The sequence below is a fragment of the Coloeus monedula genome, assembly GCF_965178545.1.
Source record: "Coloeus monedula genome assembly, chromosome: 1".
In the NCBI taxonomy this organism is placed as follows: domain Eukaryota; kingdom Metazoa; phylum Chordata; class Aves; order Passeriformes; family Corvidae; genus Coloeus; species Coloeus monedula.
The window spans coordinates 98752664-98775522 of record NC_138781.1 but is presented as its reverse complement, the minus strand read 5'-3'; the positions used below and the strand labels follow the sequence as shown (position 1 = coordinate 98775522).

At 35.1% G+C, this 22859-nt stretch overlaps 1 protein-coding gene across 4 annotated transcripts in view; it reads left to right on the top strand.

Annotated features, from left to right (window-relative positions):
• Positions 1-22859, top strand: part of ZNF236 (zinc finger protein 236) — a 77855-nt gene that overhangs the window by 31362 nt on the left and 23634 nt on the right. For 2 of the 4 annotated variants that reach the window (XM_082276548.1, XM_082276547.1), the window contains exons 9-22: positions 140-343; positions 1464-1692; positions 3407-3679; positions 5408-5611; positions 7365-7509; positions 9837-10097; positions 10351-10601; positions 11240-11341; positions 16229-16380; positions 17520-17626; positions 17721-17872; positions 17988-18200; positions 18714-18993; positions 19521-19624. In XM_082276548.1, the coding sequence (XP_082132674.1) occupies positions 140-343; positions 1464-1692; positions 3407-3679; positions 5408-5611; positions 7365-7509; positions 9837-10097; positions 10351-10601; positions 11240-11341; positions 16229-16380; positions 17520-17626; positions 17721-17872; positions 17988-18200; positions 18714-18993; positions 19521-19624 (2677 nt within the window). The remainder of the gene's footprint in view (positions 1-139; positions 344-1463; positions 1693-3406; positions 3680-5407; positions 5612-7364; positions 7510-9836; positions 10098-10350; positions 10602-11239; positions 11342-16228; positions 16381-17519; positions 17627-17720; positions 17873-17987; positions 18201-18713; positions 18994-19520; positions 19625-22859) is intronic. The other 2 variants (XM_082276549.1, XM_082276550.1) reach the window with 2 other exon arrangements.

Genomic DNA, 22859 nt, shown 5'->3' with positions numbered 1-22859 from the left:
GTATAGTCATTATGCCTTACACAAGTAGCTATCCTTGTAGTGGACAGTTGTGAGACATGTCAGGTAAGGGAGCGGGACAGGTCAGTTCATAATATGTACTTTTGATCTTCCTTGACAAATGTACTGCTGTATATTTCAGGCCACACATTTTCGGTCTCCACTTCTTCAACAGACAGAAAACCAGGTGTCTCCAGCTGCTGCTCATCAGGGTCAGCAGACTGTCACTGATGTCATTCAGCAGCTCCTTGAGTTATCAGAACCAGGTCCTGTAGAAAATAACCAGCCTCAACAACCTGGTCAACAGCTCAACATTGCAGTGGGGATCAGTAGAGATATTTTGCAGGTAAGAGCTCTGTGTGAGAACAGCTTTACATTTCAATGGTTCCTTTCTCATTCTTTCTTAAATTTTAATGAAATTCGTTCTCAGTATTATGGCATTCCTTATGAATTTCTAAACAGTTTTTCAGTCAAGAAAGAATTGTAAAGATTTTTTGAACCGGTGTGGACTGTACCAATGTATCTTTTGTGTAATAATGCAAGAGAAAGGCTATAAATATTAATTGTATAGCTTTAAGTGTACATCCCTGTATATGGATATTTTTATTTATACCTTTAGCTTTTTTTTTTCCAGTTGCCTAGAAGGAGCTTGTGGCATATCCGTAGGTTATGCAGTGCTTAAAACATGGTATCATTCAAGAGGGGAAAAATACTTTTATCTGGTTAAAAAATGAGAAGCTATACGTGGCCATTACCCTGTTCTAATTAATAAGGGCTTTCTGAATATTTCCTATTTGTGCAAGAAGTTTTTTTCCAAGGTCAGCCAGTGTTTTTCTTAACTGTATTTTGTCCTTGATAATGGCAGAAGGAGATGCGGTATAACAGAAGAGATGTAGGATGGTGAATTACTGTCTGTGCTTGTTCTCCAGCTTGTACCACATAAAAGCACAGACAGGATGGAACTGGGCAGAGAATAATATTCTTTAGTGTTAGTGGTAGCCTGCTAACCTGTAAGATACCTTTTCATCTCTAGACTTTTAAGTACCATTTAAATTTGGTTTTGGAAGTCCTAAATGTTAGATGCAGCTCTGTGCAGGTTCACTCTGTTACCTGTGGTGGATTCTCTAATGGAATGTAATGGAATGTGATGAGGAATTGCAAAAAGTAACAACATGATACATAACTATTATCCTGATAGCTATTTAAATTAAAAAAAAAAAAAAGTTGTTGTTTCCTGGAAGGCAGCTGTTGGCAAATATGTAAGCACAGAAAATCCAGCGTAAAATTTTACAGGCAATCAGAAATCAATGCTGTGTAATAAGGCATTTGCAGGTCTGTGAAAACAAGACATTTAATTCCTTTAATTATATTTGCATTGTATCTTCTAAATACTTGTTTGAGAAAAGTTGGGGATAACTGTGGAATGTTTCTTTCTTTATCCAGAAGTTTTTTTGTTCTTTTTTCAGCAAGCATTAGAGAACAGTGGGTTGTCGTCAATTCCTGTCTCTGCACATTCTACTGACTGCAGCCAGGCTAAGGCTGCAGGGACCCAGGATCAGAACCCAGATGTCCCGAGCCTCTCAAATCATCAAGCTGATTCTAATAGTACCAAACAAGAAAAGGACGAAGACAGTACAGATAAACAAGATAAAAAAGAAAAAAAGTTCATTAAGAAAAAATCACCATTTTTGCCTGGTAATATTGCCACTGTTTTCTACTTTTTGTGCTGTAAGGAGTGTAGTAATTGTGGGTGTGTTTATGGCTTTATAAAGGGATTTCCCAAAATGTATTGTGGATTATTTATGTACAGTATTTGCTCTTACCTGAAACACAGTGTAAGGTATGATCAATAATATTTATAATTTTCATTATAAAATATATTTTCATAAAGAAAAATCTCAGGCTGGCATGAAGTGAAGTTATACTTCTAAATCTTTTGGATTAGATCAGTGGAGTTATAGGAAAAGGACAAAAAAAGTATGTGAATGTATTTTCCTCTCCCATCATCCTTCTCTGACAAGGACTGGGTTTTCTTTGTGTGTCCCAGAGTAGAGAGTTCTTGCAAGGACTGTTCTTCCCCTTTGGAAGTGAGGCCTCACAGAGGCATAAGGGCAGGACTGCAGATCTTCACTGATCCCATGTAGGGAAGGATGAAGGCTGGCATTATATTATATGAATAATACTTCATGTCACCTGTCTCTGCAATCACAGTACTGATATGATATTGTCAGTATAAATCCATGTTATTATTCTGCCTCTGTACTGTGTTGTGTATATGCAAGCCTGCATTTTGTCTCTGTGTGCTTAAATGCAACTTCACTTTCAAGGTTGCTTGAGCTTTATGGCTGCTAGAAGTTGTTTGTTCCAAGTAAAGCCTTCATACTTCAGTGGCCAGCCTGGTGTATACAGTGCTATAATGCAGCCTTTGATCTCTGTCTGTAGTATCTTCATAGTTACGTTGATGTTGCTTTTACTTCTGCAAGGCATGGAGAAATTGATCCAAAGTAAAAACTTGTCTTCTTCAGTATAGCTGTGATAAAAATTAACTTTTTCCTGTGGTAATAATTACTTTGTTACTTGTGTATAACAGTAACAACTCTCTAGCTGTGACTACAAATAATAATAAAAGATCACTGCTCTACAGACAAACACAACCACTTTTGTTTTTTGATAAAGTAACATGACCTCAGTGTGTTGACAGGAAAAAACCCACTATGTGAACCGATTTAAATGAGCAGACAATCTGATATTGAACAACATATATAAATAAAAAACTCTGATAGGATTTAGAAGGGGTTCCTTTCATTTTTTGTTGAGAAAAAACATCCTGTTGCCTTAGGACAGACCTTAGGGTTCTTGGATCATAAAACAAATTTTGTAAAAAAAGTAGCCTTAAATTGTAAAAATATCAGAAGGACTTGTGCAGTTTTTCTTCCTTTACAAGTTTACAAAATGTAATATACGTCTGAACTTGCAAAAGAGAGGGTCAAGCAAAGTATCTCCTTCAGTTAGGTATGTGTTTAGTATGTAAAATAATTTGTTGTGGTTGAGGATTTACAGTCATTGTTGGATAATTTTGTGTTAGATATGTTATTTATAAGTTAGCTGGTATATTATATTGCGTTACAGCTGCATTCTACGTTTCCAAGTGGCATAGAAGTTGCATTGTTTGAATTTCAACAGGATTCTCTTGGGGTTTGTTTTTGTCATTCCAGCCCACCACCATTTTCATGAAGGAGAATATATCTGATAGAGAAGTTAATCTTCTATGAAGTGTGTTGTGATGGCATCTATTGCACAAAATGTTTTTGTGGTCTGATTGCTTCGTACAATAACATCAATGTGGTGGGATTTTTCAAGAATTGTTAAAAGGTTTAAAGAGCATTCATTTTGGTATTCCTTGTTTTAGGTTCTATACGTGAAGAAAATGGAATAAGGTGGCATGTTTGTCCATCCTGCTCTAAGGAATTTAAAAAACCGAGCGATTTAGTGCGCCACATTCGCATTCACACCCATGAGAAGCCATTCAAGTGTCCCCAGTGCTTCCGTGCCTTTGCCGTGAAGAGCACTCTAACAGCACACGTCAAAACACACACTGGCATTAAAGCTTTCAAGTGCCAATTTTGTATGAAAAGCTTTTCCACCTCAGGGAGTTTAAAAGTTCACATTCGCCTGCATACAGGTAAGGCCTTGAAATCACTTTGTGTATTCTATGATGTGGGTGAGACCTTGAATGAGAAAAGACTGTGAAATGTGTAAGTTGTAGACATGTCTGTCATGTCATTGTTAATATCTATCATAGAATGTATCATTTTAGTGTCATACATGATGAGTGTAATTTTTTGTCATAACTTTTTAGTGTTTCATGGCTTTGAAACTTTGGGCTCTTACAAAAACCACGGACATTCAGTTTTCCGATGAGTCAGCTGTTGTTCCTTTAATTGTGCTTTCTAAAGAGTAATACTCTTAAAATTTGAGTTCTGATTTTACTTATCCCCAGTCATCTTTAATATTTACTCTGCATCTTCCCTCCCCTTCCCCACACTTTTTGATAATTTCACAGTAACACTCAGGACTGGTTACTTCCCATTTTATGTTCTACATTACAGTGTTGTTTCAGGTTTTCACCAACTTACATGTCTTCAGCATCTTACACTGCATATCCTAAAACTCCTCTGATCATATGGTCTTTGTTTACATAATATATGACGTCTTCAACATGTGTTTTTATGTGATTGAACTATCCTTTCTATAGAGAAAAGTGAATTTTCTGCTTTTGGTAGGCTACCTGGTTGTTTTCCAGTTTCTTTCTTTGTTCATACAGGTAGACAGAGTTTTCAGCATGATAAATGTGCTGCTCTTTCCTTTCATTCCGGTTTATGTAATTACCTTCTGCGAAAGTATCATTCATTGGCTTAGGTACATTTGGTATTCAATGTGTTTTATAGTTGGATGTATTTTATCCATGAAATATCAATGTTGGATTTATCTGCAGAAAGTCTTTGACTTTTTTTTGTAAACTTGTAAACCAGTGTTTTTTTCTGTTAGTTTAAAGTCAGGCTTGCTTTATACAAGAATTCAGATTAATTCAGAGTGGCAGAAGCACTAGGTGGCTTGGAAAATAGGTAGTCCAGTGTTTATGGAACTTCTCTGTAGTTTCATATAATGTTTTGGTTATTGCACTGTGAAGAGTGGTTCATTATTCTGCATTTTTTCTGCCTGTGATTGAACTTGATAAAAGCTTTCTTCATAATATTCAGTCATGTTTCTTAGCCTTTTAAATTCAAGATTTCCCCTTGAACAAAACCAGAAAGTTGTTCAGCTTTGCCTGTCTCTAACTTAGCAAATTCTCTAGGAAATCGCTCCCAAGGAGATGTTTCTACTGGATTTTGCATTACAAAAGTCGTTTTTTGATACTTCTGTTGGCATGCTTTTTTTGACTGCCATCAAACAGAGTTGATGTTTTCAGAGACGGATGTATAATTTTTTTGACTTTGTCCCATCACAGTTCCCTCTCTTTTATCCTATTATATAACATACTTGCCTGTGTGTTTGCTGATTCCTTTTTCTCACAGTTTTTTAAAAGTTTGTTTTAGAAGGACTTTAACCTGCCATGTGCAACTCTTAGGAGAGCTTCTGAAACACTTGAAAATTGCTGTCACTTTCTCATCATCCAGTTTCTTGATAACAAACTTGCTTCAAGTGATGCATTTCAATCCATTAGCAGTTCAGCAGATTAGTTGTTACTTTGATTGGTTTTATGGATCTGTCTTGAAAACCTATGTAACAATAAACACCATGAGAGAAAGCAAAAAACAAAAGTACAGGAAAGAGAATCAGCATTCTAAAGCTACATTTCTAGGTTGATGGAAATAAAATTTTTAACTAATTTTTTTTTAATATTTTGCAGGTGTTAGGCCTTTTGCTTGTCCTCACTGTGACAAGAAGTTTAGAACATCGGGCCATCGGAAAACTCACATCACTTCACATTTTAAACATACGGAACTAAGAAAGCTGCGACATCAACGTAAACCCGCAAAAGTTCGAGTAGGAAAGTCAAATGGTCCAGTGCCAGACATTCCTTTGCAAGAGCCCATACTCATAACTGATTTAGGTAAAGATCAAGTAAATCCATACTCTCTTGAAATTTGGATTTCAATGGAATATAAAGGTCACATTTTAATCAAGCAAAAGCATTCAGAGCTCACTCATCTTCAAAGTTGCGCTTTGAAATAAGTCGTCAAAAACAAACTTCAGCAAAGTGCCATATTTTATAGTTTGCTTGCACTAGAATTAATAAGAAGAGGATTTTTTATTTACAGTGAAACTGTGTAATCCTTACCAGTAAAAAAGTATGTGCATTTTTGTATTAAGGAGTTTAAGTATTATTAGATTGTAGGTATAGAAGAGATGACAGTTCATGACCTAGATTCTTCTTAAGATGATCATGTTTATTCAGATTACAAGTATTAAGGAGTCAGTGTGTTACATGATTTTAAGGTATTTGTTATAAATTGTGACCTCAGCTGAATTAATGGTAATGATTAGTGGTCGTATTTCAGAAAGGCAGCTTGATTTTGGAACCTGCTTTGGAGAATTCATCCAATTATTTTATGTGTTGTATAAATATTGTCACAAGGTTATATAAAATGACTTTTTGGAAGAAGTTTTACAGCCCAATCAAAACAGTATGTTGTCCAGTAGAGTTCAATGTAGTGGGTGAGGTGTTTACTCTTTGTTGTTTGATTGAACAGTCTGCTAACCCCTGACTTGTCTGTTGTGCAGTCATCGTTATGGTGGAATCTTATATTGGTAATACCTTCAGCTTACATTGATAAAATTTTTATCACTTCTTAAAAATTTTTTTGCTTTCACTGCATCCAGGAGTTAGTGAAAGCAAGAGTAGGGGTTATTTTGGTATCAAATAGAAGAAACTTTAATTTTTGGGGTACAAGCAAAATTTAGCTGACAGTTTCAGACAGATCACACAGTATTTCTTTCTTGAGTGAACCCCAGGAGCAAGTATAATCCCATTTCTTGATTTTAAACAAAAACTCCACTTCAATACAATAAAGATCTGCACAGTTGAAGTCCGATTGTTGGGAAAAGATGATTAACCAGAAATACTATAGAAGTTGTTTCCTATGGATGCTGATAACACATGAACTCTGCTGATATTAGAATGTTCAGTGTAAAAATAATCTCTACTGTTTCTCAGGAAGGTGTAATGTTTTTTCAACCCCCTCACAATATTTTCACATTTTTATTCATTCTCCCGCAGAAAAATAATCTTAGTTCTTTTAGAGGTGTCAAGAACCTAATAATGTTACTCTGTAATAGTGTTGATCTTTGAGTGGCACTTCTGTTGATACATATTTTGCTTTCTAAAGTAGTCTTAATTTTTCTAAAAGCCTGTGAAAAAAAGTCTGCAAATTGTTCTCTACCTGTTTCAATACTTTTCACAAAAGGCATATTAAATATTTGTCAAGTTGTATACCTGATATACATTGATTAAATATCATTTGCTAAATTTGAGATTGGAAGATGATGATGTTATTGGATCAGCAATGAATTCATTACTGCCAGCTTTTTCTAAAGTTAATGCTTATTTTGGACAAGGATGCTACTATAATGAGGTGGACCTGTGGATAAAAGAAGGACTTACCACTAAAATAGCATGTACAGTATAATATCTATAATGCTAAATAGATGTATGCATAATTTTAAATAAGTGCTAGAAACATTTTCTTTATATTTTTGGATACTACAAGTTTAGTCCTGCTTTCTCTTCAAATATGAGCTCTTCCGACTACTGCAACTTTACCAATCAATTTCTCCTTTTTGTGTGTGTGTGTTTATATATGCAGGTCTTTTCCAGCCAATCCCAAGGAATAGCCAGGTCTTCCAAAACTATTTTAACAGTAATTTTGTGAATAATCCAGAGAGACCATACAAGTGTTATTATTGCCATCGAGCCTATAAAAAATCCTGTCATCTTAAGCAACACATCAGGTAAAATAAACACAATAAAGGAAGAAAATGTGTATAATAACAGATCCATGGAAAAGCATACAATTTATATAGTATTCACTGAAAAGATTTTTTTTTTACCATCTTTTAAACAGTGAACCGTTGATAATTGGGTTTTTTTTCCCCTGGTTGAGTTGGAGGAGGCTTTGGAATAACTCGTGCCTATGTGCAGTTCTAGCAGTACAAGTGGTTGTATTCAACGTGCAGTTTAATTTACTAACGCTTGGATTCTTTTTTCCTAAACTGTGTATAGGAAAAAACAAGCACTATTTGTGAATTCTTATGGTAATTTTGTAATTGCATACTCCAAATTGCCTGCTTTGTATGTAACTCCTATTTTTTGAGAAGGAAATTTGCATTTTGTTCCGTATAGAAAACCTCTAAAAGAATTTGAGCTTACATTGTAATCGACTAAATATTGTTTGGGATCATTATGTTGCTTGAAGCTGAGTTCAAGTTCCATGTAGTCAGTGGTTGTTACAGCCACAAAGTCATGGAGTCATAGAAAAATTTAGATTTTAGGAGAACCAGTGGAGATAACTAATTCAATCTTGTTTTGAGAAGAAGAGTAGCTTCAAAGTTAGATGAGTTTTACAGTTTTGCAGTCTTACAGGCAGTGAGATTTAACATTTAATTAGGTTATGAAACAGTGCTCTCTGACTTACAAACTGTAAATAATTAGAAGAGGAAATATGAAAAAAAAACACCAAAGATGGTGCCTGGAATCTAAGGGAAGAGTCCGTACAAGCAGGTGGCAATCTGCTTGTTTCTGCAGTGTAAGCTCTGTGCTGCTTTCTTACTTTCTCTAGCCCAGATCATGGTGAGTTCCTCATACTCTCTTTACAAATAAAGTTCTGTATTTTTAAGTTCTCAGACTGCCTTGAAACAGTTTCCGGGTTTTATATGCTGTCTTAACAGGAGGAAGGGAAGCTTTACAGTATCACATCTTTACTTTTGTAATATCCTACCTAGATTTCTCACTGTCTTCTGTAGATACATTCCAGATGGATTGATTTAAATGAAAATAATTTTGAATTATACTGAAAATGCAAAAATATGATGTGGGTACCAATCACCTGCAACTTTCAGCAATCCCTGATCTTTCAACAGAGTACTGAGTGAAGCATGGCTTTGTTTAAGGTTTCGTGGAGGAATGAGAAACTTCTTACATGTTTGCTCTTTGTAAATTGGCATTGCTATAACTAAATTGCTATGCTTGATAGTTTTGTGGACAGTGTGTTCTCATGGAGTAGTGCTGGTCATTGCTTGCAAAGCTTGTTTCCCTCTCTGAAAAAGAGGGAAATTTGTAGTAGGGCATTTTCAGTAGAGCAGGGACTGTGAATAGTGTGGTAAATTATCCCCCATGCACACCAAGGAAGGTCAGGATACCCTACTGCTGATTTTTACCAGTGTATTGGTAGCAAAATAGTAATCTTAATAGCTCTCATATATTAGGTTATGGCATCTGATGTGGTGGTCATAGACTTCCAAGGTTACTGTAATCATAAGCTGTCCCTAATTTTACCTGAGTTTATTAAATCTTGCTTTTTTATCTTCCATTTCCTAGCATTCCCATTGCCTTCCTTGTAGCTCTCTCCTGGGATGCTACAGTCGTAACCCTTAAAATTCTTACTGCATTCCACTCCATCTCCTAACTTTTCCTCCCATCTGTTTTGTATTTCAGTGTAGTCCTAAAGGGAAACTCCTCTAGCACCTCTGGAAGGAAGGATATAGCCAGTGCTATGTACTTCGATAATATAAGTGAGAGGCTTTCCTCTCTTGAATATTTTTTTCACATGGCATTAGGAGAGCCAGGTTGTATTGTGCCTTGTTCAGGAGGTATTCAGGATGGACACAGTTCTTTTCCCAAGAGTTTTGTTTGCTGCTAAGTGTAGCGGTTGTATGTATAAGGAGAACCAGATCTTTTTCTCCAAACTTTTGTGGACAGTTTTTTAGCTGAATTGAGGAAAATACATGTGAGTGATAATGTACTAGTCTGAAGAACTACTATACCATCTGGAATAGAAAAATTAAACCCAAGTATTGTAATGGAAACAAAGTATGATCAGAAAAGGAGATTGGACTGTAGAACATAATTAAAACTACTCAGATAGTATTGTTTTTAGCGCTGCCAGGTTGTTTGTAACTTTATTAAATTTAATTTCTGGAATTTCTTAATTGAGACCTCTTCCATCCATACAGCTATCACCTTAGTTTGGTTTATTTTGTTCATTTTAAAATTAAGTCCTTTAATAACGTTGTAAGTCAAACTGTTACATCTATTTTAACTCCCGCTTTCTCTTACAAAGGTCGCATACTGGTGAAAAGCCATTTAAGTGCTCTCAGTGTGGAAGAGGTTTTGTGTCAGCTGGAGTTCTGAAAGCACATATTAGAACACACACTGGATTGAAAGCTTTCAAGTGTGTTGTGTGCAACGGGGCCTTCACTACTGGTGGTAGCCTCAGGCGACACATGGGGATCCATAATGACCTTCGACCGTATATGTGTCCCTACTGTCAAAAAACATTCAAAACATCACTCAACTGTAAAAAACACATGAAGACTCATAGGTATGTTTGCAATTTTTATATGAATCTTTCAATGTAGTTCAGCAGCCATTCCTTAAAGATACTTAGAAAGGCAGCTTTGCTCTGTAAAAAGTGTATATATTTGAATAAGGGTTTTTATTTATGGGTAGCAAACCGTTAGGTACCTTTGCAGGTACCCAATAGTAAATTGTGGTGTATAGTAAAAATAAAAAATTGTTCAGATAAATAGGATATATGTCTAACTAAAACCATACTTTCTCACCTTTCTTGGTAGATATGAACTTGCACAGCAACTTCAGCAGAATCAGCAGTCTTCTTCAATAGATGATTCTACAGTAGATCAGCAGAGCATTCATGTTTCTACACCAATCCAAGTGAAGATTAAAAGTGATGAGCTACAGGAGTCAGAAACTGTTGCGACGGATCAGCAGGCTATTTTAACGTTAGACCAGCAGCCAGTAGTAGGCACAGAAGAAACAGCACTAGAGCAAGAATTGGCTGATCAGCCTTTAGAGCAAGATGAGGGTGAGTATTTGAAATGTGATAAGGTTTGTAATGAGGTAAGTTTACATGTTCTCAAATAGTTGTTTCTTGACAGGAACTAGAAAAATACATGGAGTAAAGGCTACTTACTATATACTTACAGTATATAGTACAGTTTCATTCATTGGTTTACTGTTAAAATATAAAAAGATTAGGATTTGCACCCTTTAGCTGTAGCAAGAAAAACTACTAAACAAATATACAGAAAAATAATACATCCACAAAACCTTACCATGTCAGTTCTCTTATTGTTAAAAAGCATTGCTGTATAGTCTACTTAGAAAGTAACACCTGTGTTTTGAGGTGAATGAATGTTCCATGTACTTACTCTGTTTGTAATAGTGGAACAAAGTATTTTGGTTTTGCTTGTTTGCTCTTTTTCATGGTGCAATGAGTTATCAAGTACAACAGGAGAATATAAATAAAATGCACTATAAACAAAGATTTAAATACTTGTTCAGCTAATAATTGTTTAGTTTAGTTTTAATGCAAAAATTCAGATGACTGCAAAATATGGGGATTTTGAAACAACTGATACATACAGTTAATTGCATCTTTTTTTCTTGATATTTTCCCCTTTTCTTTCCCCTTTTCCTTTCTCCTTCCTTTCTCCATTACAGATAGATTTGTGGCATCCCAGCATGCTTTACAGGAAAACATCACTCAGTTTGAACAACAAACTATAACACAGCAGCCATTTGATCAACAGAGCTTATCACAAGGTTAGTAATAAATAAAGGAGGTAAAAAGTAATCTTTATAAATCTGGCTTTACAGCATAGCTATGATAAAACATTTCTAAAGTGAGCATCTGTAGTCAAAGTAATTGCAATGCAGAGAACTTGCAAAAAAATCATCATTTTGAAGCTGTACTTGGTAGATTGTTATGAATACTTAAATTTTTTATTTGTTTTTATGACCTGATGTTTAGTTGTTACAGTATGGGTTTTATAGTCAAGCATTTCATATTCTTTCCTTGATTATGTTTGAAATTGCTGTGGCAGTAAGTAGTTTGCAGAAGTTCCTCCCTCAGTATACATTCTCATAACCTGAGATGTTCAGAAACACATTCTTAAGATTTGAGTGAGTAGCTACTGGGATTCATTTTGGAAAAGGACAGTGAAAAATATAGTCACATAAAAATCATACTTTAACCTATCCACAGCAGTTTCCTTTTATATTTTATAGAGCAATGAAACTAGCAAATTAGGAGATTGTAGGCACTTGGCAAGTGTTTTTTTCCTATAAAATACAGGGAAATATGTGTAGGCGTGTGTAGCCTGCAAATAGTGAAGAAATGACTGTCTTTCTTTGCTTCTCACAGCTGGATTTCTTGAATTGTTCCATAATATGAAGCTACTAATTTTGTTTTCGGTTTTGTGGCTGGGGGGCTGTTGCTGAGGTGGGGAACGTTCAAGGGGTTTTCATTTGTTTTGGTGTGGAAGCATACATCCCTGGCTGATTCCTTGATCTCCTTGTTTCTGACTCTAGGAAATAGCTCTGTGTAGCTGGTAACCAGTAATTGGTATTCTGTCTGCACAAACTTCTCTGTTCTTAGTTTCATTCCCTTTTAATTGTATAGTATCATTTGTAAAAACTTAATTGACTGTGGTATCACACTGAAGAAATAGTATAATTTGCCAATTTTAATTCTCTAGGTTGTGCTGCTTTGCATGTAAAGAAAAGAAAATTAAAGTCTCCACCTTTATTAAACAAGACTAATCCTGATCCTCTTACAGTATTAATATTTTCACTGGTTGACTTTTACAGTTTTTCAAGTGAATGAGAAGACACTACAGGAAAAAAAAGCAGCCTTTTGTTCTACATTACTCTGAAGAGTGGTGGTGGTTTTTGTTTTGGTTTTTTTTTTTTTTTTTTATGGCTCCCTGGAATTTGAAAATTCAATAAGTAACTCTTGTCTTGTTATCTTACTTAAACTTCAGTTTCTGTGTATGTGTATCTTCTGTACTATATGAATATTGATTGATTTCTCGGGGAGGGGAAAGACTCTTCTAGAACTCACAAAACAATTCTTTCATCATCAGAAATCTAGACTGATCGTCACTACGTTGTAAAATTGGTTCAGAGAAACAGAAAATTTGTGGTGTGGGCTTTTTAAAGTCTCATTTGTATAAGATGTCTCCTATTCTACTTGGAATCTCATCCACAGATTCCCAACTCTTTGAAGTTTCCTTGAAGATCCTGGAGCCCTTCAAATTTTTTGAATTTCAGGTAGGTAAGCATTTGCGCGGATGCATGCGTTAAATTGGTCGACCCTCTCCCTATGTCTGCATCTGTGCTTCATGCTCCTGATTTCTTTTTCCTATCAGCTAGGCAGAACATTCAAACTTAAAACACGATGTCTTTTTTATTCTTGATATTTATAGGCCGTATTCTTGCTAAAATATTTTGCTTCAGTGTTTATTAATAAAATAACATAGGAGTTCTACAAAAATCTTTGATAGGTTTTTTGATTTTTCTTTTTCCTTTTTTAAGGGAAAAACCCCAACTTTGCATTTTAGTCAGATGAGTCTAATCTCTAGGTCTGCACAGACCTGCCAGAATTTTGTTTCTTCTTTCAGGTTTGTTCATAATACTTCTGTTGAATTTCTTGTTTGTTCAGATAGATGTTCTTCCTCGTACGTTCAGACTTGTAAAGAAGTGCAGATCCTATGAGGGTGCTACAGTATCATAATCTGTGATTCATTTGAGCTAGATTTGAAGGCTTGGGAAAAGGACTTACGTTCTTCATAGTTTGTGTTCAGGCATCTTCATTTGAAGACTTTTTAGTGATGTCAGAACAAACAAATGTGTCTTTTATCTGAAATTGTCTTTGGTTTATTGAACATCTGTCACCAAATGTGTTTTCATATGAATTACATCACCTTTACTTCCTTTAAAGTCTCCCTGTAAGCGTGGTTGAATGATAATTCAAGTAGTGGTGACAGGCAAAGATCTTGAAAAACTGGAAGTCCAAATGCTGTTAATTCTGTAGCCTATACAAATATACACTTGCCACCAGAATGCTGTTTTGCTTTCCTGAGAAGCTGATCTGCAATCTCAGGACTTTGAATTCTGATCTTTCAGTAACTGTTTACACATATTTGCAGCCAGTACTGTTCAGCTGGTTGCCAAAGTTGCCTAAGAAGCAAACCTGCAGAACATGTAATTGCTGGTCAGTGATTCCTGCTGAGATGCACATGTGCATGTCAATGTTTATAATGTTAGAATTTGAATGATCTGTCAGTAAAGACTTGAATTTTTTTCTAGATTAAATATTGTATTTGCCAGAAACTATCACATTGTTGTTTTCTTGTTCTCACATGCAAGACACATCTTTCTGCTAGTGAAATGATTTCCAGAATATTCTGTTTTTCAGTATGTTTTGTTAATATAGAAGATAATGGGTCAGATGATGTCCTAAAGCCAAAAAAACCCCAAGCAACACAAATGATTACTTGTACTGAAAAACACGATATCCAATTCCAAGTTTAGAGGACTTTGTACTAAGAGACTCCCATTACTATACAGAGCTTAAGATGTTCTCTTGTTCTTTGAAGATTGATTAAAAGCATCGAAGGGAAGCAACATACGGTGATGAAAATGAGCAGAAAATAAAGGTTGTGAAATTTCTCAGACTAAATGTCTGGGTTCTGGTGTTTGGTGGTATGGGGTTGTTTCTTAGTGCTGGTCTGTAGGAATAGTATGGTGGTAGCAAATGCCTTTAGAATGCTCAAAACTGTCCGATCTTTTTTAAATTTTGAGGGGAAATTGACCCTTATGCTAGGTATTGATTAAAATGGGGATGCCTCATGTATATTCTTGTTACAACTTTGGTTTGTATTTATTCCAAAACTACTTTCAGAAGTAGCATTTCTTTCTTCAGTTTGTCTCAAATACCTCTACATTCATAACTTCTCTTCCTGAGCGTTTTGTTGCATGATCTTGGGAAATTTTTCAGGATGTTAATAATTTGTTTAAGCATTGTGAAATGAAACAGGTCATGGTATGGTGACTGTTTTTTTCCTTTTTAGCTAGTAGAATTTACCTACTGATTAAAAAAGAAGTTTCAGGTTTTTTGGACAGTGTATTTAATAGTTATGTCCTTTTTTTTTTTTTTTTTTTAATGTAGAGCATGGAAGTGACATCACTTTGCTTCAGTTTCTTGAGTCTTGTTTTTTTGTATTCTCATCTGGTGTAGTAGAAACTCCATTTTTCTATTAAGATACTTCTAAAATTTATTTGGAAAGTCAAAATTAGCAGCCCTCTTATCACTGCAGAGCTTTTCATTGCTTTCTTCGGGCTACTTTTTTGTCATTTCACAAAGGGTAATTGAGGTGCAAGGTTCAGCTTTTAGGATCTCTTTTTCTTGTACTCTTGTGGTAGTTCTAGGAGAGAAAATAATACAAGTTTCAGTATTAGGTTTGGTCACTAGTTATGACCTGATTAATAATACCTTCAAGATTTGTTTACATGTGTGAGTTTTCATTCTATGGTGGAAGCAATAGCATACAAGTAGGGGGTTTTTTTCCTCTACTGATTACAATATTCTTCTGCTGTGGAAAGTGTCTTTGGGAAAATTTCTGCTTAAACTCAACACATCCAGGTTTTTGTTTTACTGTTACTCGCAACATTCTTTAAGCATTGCTTTTTGGCCTTTGATGCTGTGATCATCTGATGTGGCTTTGTTTCTACCCTGTTTTCATAATCTTCACCCTTTTTGTCCACTAAAGGCAAACTGCACCGAAGTACTAAAATTTTTGCCCATACTTTAATTACTGGTACCTTGGTTTCATTTTTTTCCACATGACATTGTGGGTTATTTTTTAATACTAGAAGTATTAAGACTTAAAGGGTTGATAGTATTAAAAAACACTGCAATCTGAGCTATATATCCCTGGCTCTGAATCATTGGTGCTATCATTTCATTCATTTGTTTAGAAAAGAAGATGATTAAGATCTGCTGTTTCAGGAGAACAAAACCAAATAAAAATTTCTGGGTTTTATACTGGAAATGTGAATAAAAATGTGTTTACTTTTTACTTTGCAGTTTGCCTTTGAGAGGCTCTACTTTACTATTATCTAAAGAGTGGGAATATGTGGAGGAGATCCAAAGTAGGAGACTATGGGGTTACTTTATCAGAAACTGGAGTTCTCCTATTGGGTCATCTCCTCCACTCACCCGCCATCCTCCCCACTGAGCTTTGCATCCTTGTGATCAGCTTCCAGTGTAGTTGAGGGAGCGTGGTACCAACATGGATAAAGGGAGATGGGTCAACCTGTTTGACACATGCATGCTTACATACAAGAAATTCAAAATTTCAATGGCTCTAAGGTAATTGTGGCACCCTGAAGAAACTTCAAACAGTGTTTTTCTGTGGAGGAGATTTTCCAATAGAATTCCAGCTAATGGTAAGTAACCCTATTATGCCTATTACGTAGATGCCTGAAACATACATGTATTTTGACGCTCAACAGTGAAGAGCACAACTATTACTATGTGGTAATGATACTTACTCTCTTTTGAAGGTAGTCTTCAGAAAAGTGTGGTGTTAGTCAAAGTCCAGTATAGTGTATTTTGCAGGTTTATGACTGTTTGATTTCTGACAGGTTTTACAGTGAATGACAGCTACAATCAACAGACTCAATTTCCAGCTGTACAACAGCTGCAGGATTCAAGCACACTTGAATCTCAGGCTCTTTCAACGAGTTATCATCCACCAGCCCTTCTTCAGGTTCCAAATACAGACACTATTAACGTAGTAAGTATTACTCAAAGGCAGGATTCATTGTTCCATGTTCAGTCGTGACTTTCTTGCACCGTTTCATTGGTGATTAGATAAAACGAGAATCAGAAAAGTTTCAGGATTTCTTCCCTAGATGGCTTATGCTTTACAACTGGAAAATGGAAAGGTGAGGGGAGGATAAGTGACTTGACTAGTTTCTAAAAAGGAATTATATGTTTTGATGCTCTAGAAAATACTAAATACTGTAAAAATTTAATTAAAAAAATACTGCAGTGTTGGATTGTGAGTTTAAAACTAAGGAGAGAACGTAATGTTATGAAATAATTTTACATTATTGTATTATATTCTCTCCTAATTATTAAATGTCTATAGGCATATATGATCAAGCAATAAAAAAAAGCATTACAATCTTTAGTGATCATTCATGGAGCTTGCATATTGCAGTGTATGATGTTCTTAAGTGGTTCTCATGTAGTTAAATATGTAAAAGGATTCAATTGCTAAAAATACAGTCTAAATGTAGCTTTTTATGATGGTAGAAGTACCTAGCATGAAGATAATCTGTTGTACTGTATTTACCATTATGATCTTTATGAGTTACTGTCCCTTCAAGCTTGTTTGCAAAGTGCAATTGTTGCAGAGAACTGATGAGGGTTTTAGGATCTGGAAGAGTTTGAGTCATTTCAGCCTACAGCCTTTGGAATTTCCCTTGGCTTCAAATTTTGAAGCATACTCTTCTTCTCAGGGATTAGTCTGTTGTGGCTTTTACTTACAGGAATGTTCAGAAAGTAGTGAAGTCTGTCAGCAGCACTGTGTTTTGCTGCTTACTCAGTGTTTAAAATGGCTGCCCCAATTTTAAATTTAACTCCTCAAACACTAGAAAATCTAGATGACTTAGATACATTTTTGTGGAGATTCAGAGAAGTGTAAGTGCACTATGTTGTCTATTCCAGTTCAGTAGCTGAACATTTTGATGCTTTTCTTCTCACTATGAAATAGGTATTATATTGCACTCTTGATTTCCTGACAAAATGTATGAAAGCATAAATTTAATTACTGGTGTTGACTGTAAATGCTGCAATTTTTTTTTCTTGCCTATTTGTGTGACTGTATTTAAATGTGTTTTGAAATTTACTTGAGGCTTTGATTTTTAGGCCACTCGCTTGATACAAGATCAGTCACCCCAGGAAGAGCTTGAATTGCACACCCAGCGGCCTCATTTTCTTGAGGAAAATGAAGATCAAAGTAGGCGCTCATATAGGTATGTTACGCTTTTAGTTTTTGTAACAGAATTTCCTGGATCTTTTATGGATAATAATTACGTGAAACTAATTAAAAAAATTTTCTTCTAATAGGTGTGAATATTGCAACAAGGGTTTTAAGAAATCCAGCCATTTGAAGCAACATGTACGATCACATACTGGTGAGAAACCTTATAAATGCCAACTCTGTGGCCGTGGTTTTGTTTCCTCGGGAGTTCTTAAGTCGCATGAGAAGACTCATACAGGTAACAGAGTATACCAGCTCTTTATGAGCTTAACCCATGTTTGGGTTTTGTAAATGTCCTATGTGAGTAAACTTAAACAAATAGCATGCTACTTATTTGTTTCTGTTGCTTTAAGGAGTTAAAGCATTCAGCTGTAGCATTTGCAATACCTCCTTCACAACTAATGGCAGCCTTACCAGGCACATGGCAACTCACATGAGCATGAAGCCTTACAAGTGCCCATTCTGTGATGAAAGCTTTCGAACAACTGTTCACTGCAAAAAACATATGAAAAAACATCAGGCAGTCTCCTCAGCTGTAGCTGCAGCTACAGATACAGGAGGGGGAGGTAAATTATTTCATTTTTACTTTACAGTCCTTACTACATAAGAAATACAGATGTTTTGATGGATTACATGAATGCTATAACAGTAATGGTACAAAATAGCCTTCCAGCGTGGATAATGTCTGATGTTCAGAGCTGCTGAAATTGCTCTGTTACCTAAATTGTTTAAAGAAATTAGTTTCCCGGGATCTGTCCAGTGCATTAAAGGTATTGTATGTGACATAGCTACTTTAGTATGTCACTAAAGTAGAAGACTTTTTTGTCCTATATTACTTAACCTGTGTTAGTTATTGTAAAAATAAGAATCATAAATCCAGCTTTTTTAAAATGAAGTACAGACATGACTAGTTAGACCTCTGAATGAGATTAAAGTCCAACCACATAATGTAGTGGCCATGTGTTTAATAATAAAGCCTTCTATTTTTTGTAATTTCAGCTGGCAGATTAAACTAAACAGGCATATGATTTTTGGTTTGGTTTGATTTTTTGTTTGGTGGTTTTTTTTTTACTTAATAGTTGCATGTGTTGAAGATGATGATGAAAGATCTGAAAGAACTTCCAGAAAATCTCGTCCTGGTGTTATAACTTTTACAGAAGAAGAAACAGCAGAACTGGCAAAGATTAGGCCTCAAGAAAGTGCTACTGTTTCAGAAAAAGTTCTTGTCCAGTCAGCTGCAGAGAAAGACAGAATTAGTGAGATCAAAGATAAGCAAGCAGAACTGGAAGCAGAGCCTAAATATGCCAACTGTTGCAGTTATTGTCCGAAAAGCTTTAAAAAACCCAGTGATTTAGTCAGGTGAGGAATTGAAAAGTTTCATGTGTTTTTAATTTGCTGAGTAATTATAGCAATAATAATTAATAATATATATAATTATAAATAATATTATTAATAAATAATAATTATTTTTGTTCACCAGAAACTTTAGCAATAACAGTTTCATATAACTCTCTATGCCTAAGTTGAAATTTGACTAATATTTACATAAATTTTTCTTTTTCACAGTGGTTTAAAAATGTGTCAGAATGTTACATATTCTGAAAATGACTAATCCAGCCTTTTCATATTTCTTTTCCTGCAGTATTAAAATTATTTCTATGAAGTTTTAGAATAAATTATTTTTCTTGCATATTTGCAGAGTTGCATATAAAAACATGTAAAGATCTGTTGAAAAAATGCAAATACTTAAATCATCTTGTTCTGCTTAGTGTAATGCTAGTGTAAGTATTTAATTAATTCCAAAACTAGTAAGATAGAAAATAAATATTTGTACAAACTGACATAAAAGTAGAAATTCATGTATACATGTATCCTGGAATTTTTAGGCATGTTCGTATCCATACTGGAGAGAAGCCATATAAGTGCGATGAATGTGGAAAGAGTTTCACTGTAAAATCCACTCTGGATTGTCATGTTAAAACACACACAGGTCAGTAAGGTTTTGCATGTCTTTGTTTAGAAGCTGGTTGCTTTCTTGACCAGTTGTTCAAGTACAGATTTTGCAAGGAATGCTATGTTTCACTGTGATCTATTATTTGGAATTGTGGATGGCAGTGCTGGGGGAAATTTGGTACTTGTGACATCATCAAATGAATCACATTAGAACATTCTGAGTAAAACCATGTTATTACAGCCTTCTGTATTATTAGGCTTCTAAAGCATAGTCTTAGTTCATGCAAAAACTGTGTATGTAAGTATCCAGAATATGTTCATGTCAAATCTTCTGTAGCATTTCAGTGATAAATGATTTTCCTGAGTAAGAAGGTAGAATTGGGGCAATCTTACAAAATGAAGTTCGAGAAAAAAGCCAAACTATAAACATTAATGTTTGTGATGCTAAGTAAACTGGAAAATAAGTGTACAAAAATCTTGAGCATTCAGCTGTTTGAATCTTGCAAGTTGAATGTAAACCTAATATCTGCAATATTTAGATTTTTACAGTAGTTCTTCTGTATTACTGAGAGAGGTCTGTTTTTAATAGTGCTGTTTTTCAACCCCAATTTTGTGCTAATTAAAAAAACCCTTCTAAGTCTTTCGTACTTGTTTTCTTCTTACCATTGAACTTCTGTAATAAACCCAGTCCTGAACTAATTAATTTCTTAAACTGTCTACAGTTTCATTAAGTTTCATTATTATGTCTTTTCAAAAATACAAAAAACAAGATAGAAGACTTTTAATGCTGTAATGCATAATTATTTTGTTCATGGAAGCTCCCTCTTCATTTTACTGTATTTGTACTTTCTAATGTTGCTTAGTGTTTCTAATGTACTTAGAAATAGTACTCATGTTACATGAAATTGTTGTGTAGATCAGTATCTTGTCTCAGACAGTAGCAGATAAGTAGTTAGCAGTAAGGAGAATGAAAATAACAAAGCAGGGATTTGGTCATGTACCTCCAGATGTAAGCAGTTTACAAATTGTGGGACTCTGAATTAGAGATTGCATCTCTTTGCTCGCTAGCTTTAATAGAATATTTTACATTAGTTTTATCCAGTTGTTTCCTGAACCCAGAAAAATTGGGTAAAAAGGAATGGCCTTCAGTTGAGTCAGTAGTAGTAAGTTCCTGGAATCAAGTGTGATTTTCAGTTTGCTGTCTTGATAATTTTGTTCCTAGGCCCACTAGATTTTGTTTGAGAAATAATGAGAAATTGTTTCCCTTTCTTAATTTTTAAGCTCTTTATGGTTGTACAGACTTTTTAATAATATATAATGGAGCTTTGTAAATTATTAACATCCTTAAACTGATTTTCCCAACCTGATATTCATTCTCTCTTTCACATTACATATAGTACAATTTTAACTATTTGAGTCCTTGCTCAGGTGCTTAAGAACTCTTCTCCTGGCTTCCAGCCTTGTGCAAATTGTCTGTATAAACCTTTTGTCTTCAGTCTTAAAACTGTTTTTATTTAGTTCATGAAAAGACTCTGTCCTTTCATCCTGTGACAGAATTTTTATTAACATCTTTTCATATAAAAGCAGTGTAAAATTCAAAAAACCCAGGTACAGTCTTTTCAGTGGAAATCTATCTTCTTCAAAGAGCGCTCACAGATTTGTGAGGTATAATTTTCACTGCAAAAACCGCATCACCTTTTCCCTATTGTAATTCATTTTATCTTGTGGAGGTTTTCTTCCATGTTCTTTTATACTTGGGCCAGCTTGTGCTGGATGAAGTTTAACTAATGTGCAGTTTCCTGCATTTGAGCCTGGATTCCTTTCTGGAAGGCTGTCATAATCTGTGGGCAATACCTACACCAATAGTTCATTGGTTTTATATTGAGACGTACATAATTTATTTTTTAGAAAAATAAAGAAAAATTTTGCAGTATTAATGTCTGGAACTACCCTAATAATAGTTCAGTTTGAAAAGCTACTCTGTTCCTCAGCTTTTGAAAGTTGCCTGGATAGGAGCCTACCTGATATCATCTGTAATCATCATTGATACAAAGAATTAGTTTGGGGCTTTACTGGAAGTACTGGCTGATTGGAAGTTTTCCTTTGAGGTCTTTGGTTCTTTGTCTGAACACTTAGCTTCTGTATCCCGATGTAGCATAAAGTGGGATAATTGAAGTCACACACTATTGCATTTCTTTCTTCATTGCTTTTCCAGTTTCCTGATTATGTAACAGTTCTTCTTAACATGTTAGTTGTGTAGCCAGTAGCATGGCATAAAACACATTTAATTTTTGCTGTATTTGGAAGCAGTGCCAATTTAGTGTTTGCCGTTCCTCGATGATTTTTCATCCGAATTTGTGACTGTCTTTCCTCCAAGTTTCCCTTGTGCACGCTAGGTAAAAACTACTAAACAACTGAAAGCATACTTCAACCATCTTTCTATTCAGATTCCTAGTATTTACACAAATGGCCCAAGAGTGAGGTCATAATCTCATTCCATATTTAAATAACAGGGCTTCAAATGTTTAGTTTGTTCCATCCTGCTTATTTTCTTTTGTTTTCCTCTCTCTCTTGTTTTTCTACCCCCTTTTCTCCCAATGGGCGGGGATTTTTTATTTAGTGGGAAAGACTGCTAGATGGCTTCTTTTATGGCACTCTCAATGTGGTAGATGACTTTGCTGCAGCCCAGATTCCCACTGTCTTACTAGTTCATGTTATTGGGTTCTTTCTTCTCCATTATTGTCAGAGGTTTACTTAGTTTTGTTGAACAAGAAGTGACAACAGTGTGCCAGGGTTTTGTAATTTGAAGTAGGTTGAATTGTAATTCAGGACTTTGATGAGAGATTCTTCTGTGTAAATGGAAACTAGAACCCAATAGCAGGAATCATAGGCATATACTGTTCTTGTGATTTCTTTACCAAATGCATTGGTTTCTTTCCCTTGTTTAGCTAGGAAGCAATATTGTGCTTAAAGGCCTGGGAATTTCAGGAGTTATGGTGGGTTTTCAGCTGCAGTGGCATGTTTTCTGCCAGATATTTTCATTATGCTTTTTGTGAATTGTACAGCTGTGCATATGGTTAAAGAAATAAACTCTGTAGTTTGCTGTTACTTGTAGTAGATTAAAAATTCCATTTGAGACCATGGATATTTTTCAGATGTTAGGCACTCTGAAAGGAGAGACTAAAAGGACTGTGTATGTATAGACCAGATTTCTGTACTTCTGGATTACTCTGAGGGGTTGATACTTTGTTTTAGAATGTTATCTCACTTAA